The sequence below is a fragment of the Amia ocellicauda genome, chromosome 7 (genome assembly GCF_036373705.1).
Source record: "Amia ocellicauda isolate fAmiCal2 chromosome 7, fAmiCal2.hap1, whole genome shotgun sequence".
Lineage (NCBI taxonomy): Eukaryota > Metazoa > Chordata > Actinopteri > Amiiformes > Amiidae > Amia > Amia ocellicauda.
In genome coordinates this window covers 464,481-475,603 of record NC_089856.1, presented here as the reverse complement: position 1 = coordinate 475,603, position 11,123 = coordinate 464,481, and the positions used below count along the sequence as shown (strand labels likewise).

The 11,123-nt window shown below is 49.2% G+C and overlaps 1 protein-coding gene across 1 annotated transcript; it reads right to left on the bottom strand.

Annotated features, from left to right (window-relative positions):
• Positions 1-6,938: 6,938 nt before the first annotated feature.
• Positions 6,939-9,965, bottom strand: LOC136753352 (nuclear transcription factor Y subunit beta-like). The gene is made up of 2 exons (XM_066709372.1): positions 9,932-9,965; positions 6,939-7,792 (listed from the first exon to the last, which is right to left on the bottom strand). The coding sequence occupies exons 1-2, from the start codon at positions 9,963-9,965 to the stop codon at positions 6,939-6,941; spliced, it is 888 nt and encodes a 295-aa protein (XP_066565469.1).
• Between the last annotated feature and the right edge of the window lie 1,158 nt (positions 9,966-11,123).

The following is an 11,123-nucleotide window of genomic DNA, read 5'->3' as shown; positions in this document are numbered from 1 at the left end:
ATTCTCCTCATCATTCACCTCAGTCTTACTGCCAATCACTCTTTGAATCCTTTGTCAACAACCCCCACAAACTCTACTCCACTTTCTCCCCCCTCCCCCTCCTCCTCCCTCATCTCTCACTCCTGATGATTTTGCCTTCTTCTTCTCCTCCAAGATCACAGACAAACGCAAGCTCTTCAACAGTCCCCCCTCCTTTCCCATCACACCCAAACCTCCCACCAACCAAGCCTCCTTTTCTTCATTCTCACCTCTCTCGGACTCTGAACTGTCTTCTTCTCTCCTCCTACGTCACAAACCTACAACATGTGCCCTGGACCCTCTCCCTTCTCGCCTCCTCCAAGCGACCGCTCCTGATCTTCTCCCCTTCATCTCCTCCCTCCTCAACTCCTCCCTCCTCTCTGGCGGTTTCCCCTCTGCATTTAAACAAGCTGCTACCAAGTGACATGGCGAGGTTCCTCATCCACCCCCAACCTCTCCTCACAGGCGTACCCCAAGGCTCTGTCCTGGGCCCGCTCCTGTTCTCTCTCTACACTTGCTCCCTGGGCCCCCTCATCGCATCCCATGGTTTCTCCTACCACTTCTACACAGATGATGCCCAGATCTTCCTGTCTTTCCCATCTTCTGACAGCCTCATCCCCTCTTGCATCTCTTCCTGTTTGTCTGCTATCTCCACCTGGATGCACTTGCACCACCTCAAGCTCAACCTCTCCAGATTGGATCTCCTGTTTTTTTCCCCCACTCTTCCTCACCTTCTGCTGATCTCTCCATCTCAATCCCCTTGGCTTCCACCACACTCTCTCCTTCTTCTTCCTATAAGAACCTAGGAGTCACCCTCGATCCTGCACTCTCCTACACACAGACCTACACGGACCTGTAGATTATTCCTGAGCAACATACGTCGAATCCGTCCCTCCCTCACTGACTACTCGACTCAGCTGCTCGTCCAGTCACAGGTCCTCTCCCGCCTGGACTACTGCAACTCCCTCCTGGCCGGCCTGCCTGCATCTAATACCCGCCGCTCCAGCTCATCCAGAACTCTGCGGCTCGTCTGGTGTCTCTCTGCCCCGATTCACACACGCTACTCCACTGCTCCGCTCCCTCCACTGGCTCCCGATAGCGGCACGCATTCAGTTCAAGATATTGACCCTCACCTACCGCTGTCTCGACCACACTGCACCAAGATACCTTCAGTCACTCGTCTCTCCATACATCCCCTCCAGACCACTGCGCTCCTCCAGTGCCAGAAGACTAACTCTGCCTCCTCTCCACTCTCCCTCCTCCAGTAATAATTGGGGAATCCCCAGCATTGTTCCACCAGAACTCTGGCTCATTGAAGGTTCCAAAGTGTATAGACCAACCTTCTTCAACACAAGCATCATCATCATCATTATATGCTATTATTATAAAGTATAGTGTTATATCCAAGGTCATAACTTATAGACACACTGACAGACAGACAACCAAACAGAGAAAGTATTTTCTGTATTTTTTAAATATTGTTATATTGTTTTTTATAATTTGTATAATGCTTTGACAATACCAATGTACTATTGTCATGCCAATAAATCAAATTGAATTGAATCGAAAGAGAGAGAGACTGAGGTCAGCTTATTGGTGTAACTATAGTCCAACTATGAAGAAGTCAAACTCATAAAAACATGAACTAATAAATCAACACAAAAACAAAGTGCTGGGTCTTGGTGTGGTGGTTTATGTTGCTTTAATGTGACAGGCTATAGGTAGACAGATGGTATATAATCAATCAATCAATCAATAGGACCAGGTTTTACCTGCTCTACTCATTGAGTGCTACAGTACACTACAGTGTGTGAGAATATCTCGATTAGCAACAATTTAAAACTTATCCAAATGAGTTCAGTTTGGCTCTAACAGCCCTGTGTGTCTCTGCCTTCCTGTCTGTGTCGGAGACGTCCGTTTCAGACAGATACACTCCGTTCTCAAAAGACCCGATTTCCCTGCCTGGACACTTTCAGAGACAAGGTAAACATGGCTGTATTGATAACGAACCGTCCTGTTGTTTCTGAGAGTCGTCCACAAGGTCACAGCAGTGGTGCGGTGAAACTGTACCTAAGGGATTGACAGAGAATAGTACAGTACAGTGCCATGCAGTTCAGTGTATTATAGTACAGTGCAGTATACTGCAGTACAGTGTAGTATAGTGGACAAAGAAAGAAAACAACATCTGTGTCTTTCGTCTTGTGCCAACTCGTTGTGTTTATTGTGACTGCAGCACACAGGTCTCAGGGTCTGCTCTCACTCACACCGCCTCGTCCTGTTACCCCTCTCCCTGCACCTTCACCCCATTAACCCTTCATTGGGTGTAGTGGCGCTGCACTATTCAAACACTGTCAGTTTCTGTCAACTAGAGAACCAAATTGATGCGATTGTCACGTGACGAACCTCCTAATGTCTGGAGAGCGAACAGACCTCCGAACGTTCGAACCTTGGAACACAGCCCTAGCGACACAGTCCTGTGACTGATTAATGCACTGAAGCTCACAGACACAGTTACACTCCTGCATTGGGCGAAGTTTGCAGCACAGCTGTGCAACGCTTCCCCCTAGTGGCCTGTAGTGGCTCTGCAGCTCACACACTGCACAAGTCCATATCTTTAGAAAAATAATTCAATATTCAATAATACTTCTGTCACTGTGTATTTTGTTCACTGCTGTGACCTGTTTTCGTAAAATACTGTTTTATTGTTTGTAGTATTTTACACTACATAAAAAAAACAATTCAAATTTGTAATACTTATGATTAAAAACTTTTAAAATACAATTCTTAAGATCACTTAAAATTTTTAAAATCTTTGTGATTTAACAAAACCAAGAAAAAACTTAACTTTAAATAAACAAGTGCACAAAACAACAAAACAAACGTGATTAAAGCAAAACTGCTAACCAACATAAAAGTCAAATACATTGAAATAACTGAAAATGCATTGGACAAAATAAAGAAACAATTAAAAAGGTAAAAATAAAAAACAAACAAAAAAGGTCCAATGCATTTAAAATTAAATCCAAAACGGACAATGTATTTGACAAAAAAATATAACAAAACTAAGCCAAAAAAACCCTAAACAATTTGTGTTTTAAAACCAACTAAATCTTTAAAAACAGTTAAAAATTCATTCTTAAAAGTCATTTTAAAAACAATCATTCATAAAATGGTTAAAAGATCTTGGACTCGGGCTCCAGCAGGGTGAATTGACCATCCCCGGAAGTGGGTCCCATCATGGGATCCTGAACTCCCCCAGATCTTGTATATGCCAGTTCTTATAGGCTTCCTCCTTGTTTTCGTAAAAGTTAAAAATAAAAAGTCACACAAACTCACATAAAGCTTTCTTCTGCAGTCTAGTACAGGCCCTTTGACATGCAGTGTCTCACTGGGCTGGGGGGGCAGTCTGCTGCTGGGAGGGGGTCCTGGACTTCTACAGGTCTTTGGCCACTGGCACCCTATAGCACCTATAGCACTGGGGTCCTATAATGGTGCATTGTGCTGTATAGTACAGTATAGTACAGTAGTGTAGTGTAGTGTGTTGTATAGTATTTTAGTGTAGTGTGCTTTATAGTACAGTACAACAGTATTGTAATGTAGTGTATACACACACACACACTAACACTAACACTAACACTTCCTTTTCGTAACCGTGTATATAGTGACCCTTTCTGGAGTGGAGAGAGGAATTCAAATACAATTTGTTTGTTTTTTTAAGAAAATTTATTTCCAGAATCAGAAAATGAACAACTACAACACTGGTTTGATTTCTCTATGTAAACACAAAGCACACACACACACACACTCGCACAAGTAACCCCCCAATTCAAGAATAATTTTAAAATTCAAGCAACAGTTTAAACACACGAGTTAAAAAACAGAAACAAAACGAAAAGGAAAAATCCCCCCCACCCAGAGTAACAGAGAACTTTCTTTCCTTTCTCATCCTAAATGATCGACTGACAGCGTAGTCGCCGGCCCAGAGGTCTCCCTCCCCAGTCTCCAGTAATCCCCCCCCACTCACCTCTGATCCGGCTGCACTGACCGCATGGGGCGTCTATGTTTACTATCTATCTGTCAAGTATTCAACACAAAGAGTAAAGTAAAAAAATATCTAAAGGCCGCACACCCCTGCCCTTCCTCTCCGGTCTGTGGAGACGGAGACAGAGCCCTTCTACTCTAGTCCTCTAAACAGGAGCTTCACAGCTTCTTCAGCTCTTCACAGTAGTATAAAAAACAGACTAAGTTTCCTTTTCCTTTTGCAAAAAAATAAACTGGCACTAAGATTCCCTTCTCATGTTGAGACACGTTTTTCAAAGTCGTACCGACGCACTGCAGTGGGACACCGCAGAGAACACAAATATAAAAAGTCCAGCTTTTCAGGAGTAACATCCACTCCCACACACTGCTCAGCATGTCCAGAGTCCCGCACTGAGACGGGTCATGTCATCACGGACATTAGAGAAGAAAAAATACACTTTACAATAAGATCCACTATTATTGATCTTTGTTCCCTTCTAACCTGAATTAGCTGCATCAAAAAACACTTAATTTCATTCCTTCTGATATGTAACAGTGGGACAGACACACCTGCCAATCAGGGCACAGAGCCTCGCCCGGTCAATCAGGGACGCAATGTGCTGCTCCAGACAACTCCCAGAGCAGGCGCAGGCGCACACACACTTATTCAAAATAGTTAGTATTAAACAAGCTGCATTTTGGCAGTGCTTAAAAAAGGCCTTCAAAAGAGAGTTTGCAGAGGAGAGGAGGGGGAGGGGAGAGGAGGAGAAGAAGGAGAGAAGGGGGAGGGGACGGAGTAAGGACACAGAGAGGGAGGAGGAAGACGAAGGCCATGAAGCTGGTGCAGGGATGTACAGCACACATCACATCACATCACAGTTCATCACAGTCCTTCATTTCAGCCAGAGCAGCTGAGAGACATGAACATTAAACTAAATTATGTACTTCAGTGGCTAACGACGCCCTGGAAGTTTCGTGTCTCGTCTTTTCTGCTCTGAGAGCGTGATGTCATTTGGACTCCAGCTGATCCCTGCGCAGCGCCCGGGGGCGGGGGGGTCCTGCAGGGCGTCCGAGTCGTGGAGTGAAACGCATGAGAAGAGTCAACTGCTCACGACCAAAAAGTAAACAACCCGTTTGTGAAATTCAAAGATCAGGCCCTCCACTCGCGTTCCCAGGCCCTCTGGCCGCCAGGCAGAGCGCACAGAAAACACACAGCACAGAGCACACTGCACAGCAGAGCAGAGCACACAGTGCACGCACGTATAAAATATAGATCACTTTAGCTTCATAAAAACCTGGACACTTCATTATTTTAAATTCTGTTTCCCTGAAGACAAGCAGTTAAAACACTGAGATTCGGTCCCTGAAATTGGATGTGAAACCGCTTTAGAGAGCACAAGGCACGCACGCACGCACTGAGGTACAGGTTAGGAGGGTTCGGTAACACAGAGTACAGATACAAACCTGAGGGACCACGAGGGAACGGCTCCTCTCCCTGACCACCACCTCCGCCGCCCACACGGGCTGAGAAGCAACGCACAATAATAAGAATTAAAAATAACCATCACTGTAGCAATAAGAACGTTAATAACTTAAACAGCTGCCACAGTGACAATATCAGTAGTATCAGTTGGCCATGCAAGGAGGCCCCTCTGTGTTTGACACGCCTCACAGCCTCGCTGAGCGGAGACAGACAGACACACAGACAGACCCTGGCGTCAGAGACAAAACACATTCTTTCCTCTCTCCCGCTCCCTCCCCTTTCTTTCTGTAGCCAAATCCAAGGCCCATACCAGAACATAACCTCCCTCCCCCTCTCTCTTTCTCTCCCTCTCTCCTCTCCTCTCCCCCCCACTCTCTCTCCTCTCCCTCTCCTCCCCCCACACACCTCAGTGTTCCCGTTCTCTCCCATCGTGACATCACTGGTAACTGCAGCAACCCGGTCAGACACACAGGAAGGCCGGCAGACCCAGGAAATTGAGTCATGGCTGAAGAATTCAGAGACGCCATCCCCTGCCAAACACACACAACAGCACAACAATCTCTCTGTGCGTCTGTCTCTCCGTCTCTGTAACTATATATACACTATATAACACCAGATACAGTTTAAATATATAATGTATGAAGAGTCCACGGGCAAATGGGTCAAAGCCTATTTATATAACATGCTGAGTGGTTTTTAAAAGCTCGTCCTGAACCCTCAACTGTAGCACAAAAAGTCCACATATTAAATAATTTTGAGCTGAATGGATTTGATGGGTCTCTCTCAAAATACCCAAAACAGAGTCACCCACTGAGCCCCTGGACATCCTTAAACAGACCAACAGCTTCTAAACCAGGTCTGCACCTCCCTCTATAATGCAGTGGCCTGGCACACAGTGTTCCTTCATACTGTGTAAAAAGTGATGCGTTTAGCTTTTGAAATGGTTTGAATGAGAAATGTCCTTCAGGACAGAGAGAACCTTCACTGGGAGACTGTAAACTTCAAACACTAATAAATACAAATTAATCAGATAAGAGCAACAAAACAATCAATAAATACATAAACGCAGGGCCAAAGTGGCAGTGTTGTGCTGGGCGCCGCTAGCTGCACTCTTGGGTGTCCGATCAGGAGCTGCTGATGGGGACAGGGTGGGCAGCCCGTCCTCCACACAGCCCCGCGAGGGTCAGGTGTTGCTTCTCCTGGTGACGGCTATTGATCAGCGTCTTGTTTTCCTCGGAGGTTATCGATCATTATCGGGTGCTGGTCACGGATCATTCCTCCTCCTCCACAGATCATTCAGATTATTGATCCTGTCGATCCTATTGCTGGGAAGAGTCAGTGGAGACTCTTGCCCTGTATATCTCTCTCTCTCTCTCTCTCTCTCTCTCTCCCTCTCTCCCTCTCTCTCTCTCTCCTCTCAGTGCTGAGTCTCCAGCTCCACCACCGTCCAGTCCCCCTGCCCGCCGCCCCGGTCCTCGGGGGAGTAGCTGGCCACAGCGGTGATACTGGCGCCGGGGGGGCCCAGGGGGGACAGCAGGGATGGCCAGCGGCTGGACTCCAGGGGGCTGAGGGTGCCCCCCGAGCCGGGCAGCAGCAGGGGGCAGCGCTGCTCCCCGGCCAGCAGCAGCGTCTGGTTGATGAGCTGCTGCACCATGTCGGCCTGGGTCACCCAGTCCAGCTCCAGCAGCGTGCGGGAGGGGGAGGAAGGCGAGAGGGAGGGCGAGGATGAGGGCTGCTGCTGGCTGGGGGGTCCGTCTTTGTTCCTGTCGTTCGCCGGCACTTCCTCTCCGTCTTTCTGCTCCTCTTTCTTGCTCATACTCTCCTCCTCCTCCTCTTCTTCTTCTTCTTCTTCTTCGCTTCCTCGCTCCAACACCCAGCCTTTTCGGACTTGTCCTCCCTGCTCCCTCCCCCTCTCCTCTGCCTCCTCCTCCTCCGTGGTCTCCATGGCTTCGTAGATGGTGCTGAGGCCAGAAGAGGGGGACAGCAGGCGCAGCTGCTGCTGCTGTTTGTGTTGCTGTTGCTGCTGCAGGAGCTGCTTCTGCTGCAGCTGCTGCTGTTGCTGTTGCAGTTGCTGTTGCCGCTCATCCGGCTTCTCCCCGTCTCCCGCAGACCCCGCGCCCTGCTGCCCCGCCTGGACCGAGCTGCCGGGGAGATTGTCGGGTTGTTGTTGTTGTGCTTGTTGTTGTCCTTGGAGGTTCAGATGGAGCTTGCCGTGTGGCTGCGGCTGCGGTTTGGGGCCTGTCTGTTGGTCGGCCCGTCCATCTATACTGCCTGTGAAACAGTCAAGATCACTTTGCAATGATTTCAGATAAAGAGACTGAGACAGAGATAGATGGTGAGGGAGAGAGAGAGAGAAAGATGAGTCTGGAGGGAGGGGAAGAAAAGACCGAAAGATGGAGGAAAACCTGAGAGAGAATATGGAGAGAGTGATACTTGAGATGACAAGAGAGAGGAAGAGTGAGGGAGAGAAATCTGAAAGAGGACAGAGTGACAGAAACCAAGAAAGAGGGAGGGAGTGGGAGAGAGAGAGAGAGAGGAAAAGGCAGAGAAGGAGTTGGAGGGTGGGAGACGCACAGGGAGAAGGACAAACCCAGGCTGCATCACAACACCAAACAGCAGGACAACCAACACACAACAGAAACAATGACGATGCAGACACAATCCCACACAGTCAGAGGAGACGACACAGGGGAAGGAAGGAAGGAAGGAAGGAAGGCTCCACTGGCAGTCATTCAGAGCACCAGGAAGAAGAAAATTAACTAATAAAATCAACGAATCAATTAGTGCTGAGAAGCAGGCGAGCGCTCTGGCCTTCAGAAGTGTCTGTTCAGAGCTGCAGGAGCCATCAGTGCAGTCCTGTACTGGGGCTGGGGGGCTCTGGTCCTGAATAAGATCATAAAAATCCTGACTGGACTGATAATTATCTTACTCTGATTTTTAATTAGCCAAGCTTACAAAGCGTTGGAGAATGCCAGGGCCTCCTAGCATCTTCTACCGACCACGAAATATGCATAGATGTAAATTATGCAGCTCTGGGCCAATTATGAGTTCAATTAAAGGGTGAATGATGTGCTCGAGGGAGTGGTGGCCACAGAAGGCACAGGAGGGGCCGGGCCAGGCTGGGGTGCACTGCTGCAGAGTTAGGACTGGACTGCAGAGTTATTCAGCAGCCTCCCTCAGGAGGAGTGGTCACTGGTTAAGTGCTAATTAAGCCAATTAATCAAAATAACTAATTACTCCAAGCACTTTAATTATCGGAGACCCTGCTGGACTGGACTGTGTCTCGGGACCAGGGCCGAGACTCTGCTGGACTGGACTCCAGTGTGTACATACAGAGCCACTTTCTTGAAAGCAGAGAGAGTAAAGTGGAGGGAGAGGAAGAGCGAGCGAAGGTTGGGGAGTTAGTTAAAGCAGAGAGCAAGTATTTTTTGTTTGTTTGTTTAATTAGAAAATAAAATTGAAACCAAAAGGAATTTGGATTGAAAGTTTTTGTGCAATAGAAGCGGCCTCATCCTGTATATGCAGTAACCATTGAGCAGTGCGCAGAGGAACCAATCACAACACAGCAAAGACAGCCCCGCCCAGTGTGTTAGTGTAGAGGCATGCGTGACACAGCAGACAGCGTGCACAAACACAGTCAAACAGACTCAAATACAACAAATACAATTCTTCTTTGAAACGGGGGGGTGGCTGCAGTGGCCCGAGTCCAGTCCTGAAGGCGCAGATCTTGCAGGCTTCCCAAAATGTCATTGACCCATCCAATTAATCAATTAGGAGCACAGGGTTTGAATTGAGCAGCATTACAACCCCACCCCAGGACCAGACTGGGCATCTAGCAGGGGGACAGAGAGGGGGCATGAGCAGAGAAGAGGAGATGAATGACAGGAAAACAGGGACTGAAGAAGAGTAGCAGGAGGAGGAGGAAGAGAAATGAGGGAGGGAGGCAGCTGACGGCTCAGAAAGTTGTGTGGGGTCTCTCCGAGAGGTGCACCTTCTCCTGGGAGAAAGAAGGGAGGGAAAGAGGGATGAGGAGAAGGCAAAAGGCATCTTTGAAGGAAGACCTCCTGATGACACTCCTATAGCCCCCCCCCGTTTCTGCATGGTGCATCTGTGACCACGCCCCATTTCCCTCAGGGTGGGGCCTCAGGAGGGCGTTAAACGTAAGAGAGAGATTCCCCCCCCGAACGCAAGGAGAAAATAAGGCATCAGATCGCCCCGCTGGCACCAGCAGCCCCATACCGAATAGACCTGAATGCACCGAGTGTGCGTGTGCGTGTGTGTGTACGTGTACAAAGTGCGTCTCTGTATGCATACCTGTGTGTAAAGTGCGTCTGTCTGCATGTGCAAAGTGTGTCTATGTATGTGAATCTTGTCCATTTTAAAATCCTAAGCAACTCCATGAGGCAGTACAGGGGGCTGCAGGAATCTCTCGCTGTCGCCCCATGCCCCCACCCCGCCACTCTGCCCTGTGTGTGTGTGTGTGTGTGTGTGTGTGTGCGCGTGCATGTGCTGGCTGTGTAACTGCAGCAGAGCCCCTCTTCGGTATAGGTCACGGAGGGGGGGGGGGGGGGGGGGGGGGAGTGTGGTAGCCAACAGTTCATTGCCCCCCCAGTCAAAGAGCCAGAGGGAGGAGCATCGGACCAGAGGGGGGGAGGTGACTGATGACATCTCGGACCTCAGGGAGAGACTGCGGAGGGGGACAATGGGTGAAGAGAGCGGATATTCCAGCAGCCCCTACTGGTGTTGCACACGGCCCTCCCCCCCAAACCCGTCTCATCCCAGAGCACCAGGAAAACCCACCACCCTGGAAAACAGGTCTGCCTTCAAAATAACCCCTGGAAGGGGGACATGCTGAAAAATCAAGCTAAAATGATCAGAAAAAATCTATTTCCTAGTTCAACCCTCCCCCGTCACAGAGGCCGGCCCCCTCGCACCCGATCCGCACGCACTAATTCACCCAGAAGGCTCGCATTCCATATCTTCACTTAAAGAACAAATCATTCTGAAACCCTACCAATCAAATCCAAGAGGTGGGAGCCAGAGACCAAAGACATGAATGCAGTAATACAGGATGCGAGAGCTGGGCAACGTCACTGCCTGCTGCTGGGGGCCGGCCACACCGAGGCACGAGGACCGGTGCGGCGGACCCCCGGGGACGAGAATAGACCAAGATCAGTGGCACCCCAGGGAAGGGATGAGATCAGGGGTAGCCAGGGGCTCCGTCCTTCACGATATAAATCTACAGCAACTCTCCCGCACGGAGATCCAGGAGCCGTGACTCACACAGGGGCCACGCAGAGTGAAATACAACTTCCTGTTGCACACAAAACTCCGCCCACTCAAACCACACACACCAAACCACTAGCTGGGATCCGGAAGCAGCAGCGGACCCGTTTACAAGCCCGCCAGGATCTCTTACAGGGGAGTCTGTGGGGTACACAGCGCCGGGAGACAGGGCAGGGACAGAGCCGCACAACGACTCGAGACCAGGGAACAGTGGACACGAGAGACGCGCGCACACACACACACACACACACACACACACACACACACACACAGAGACAGACACAGACCCGAAGTTAAATAAACACTGTCCAGGAAG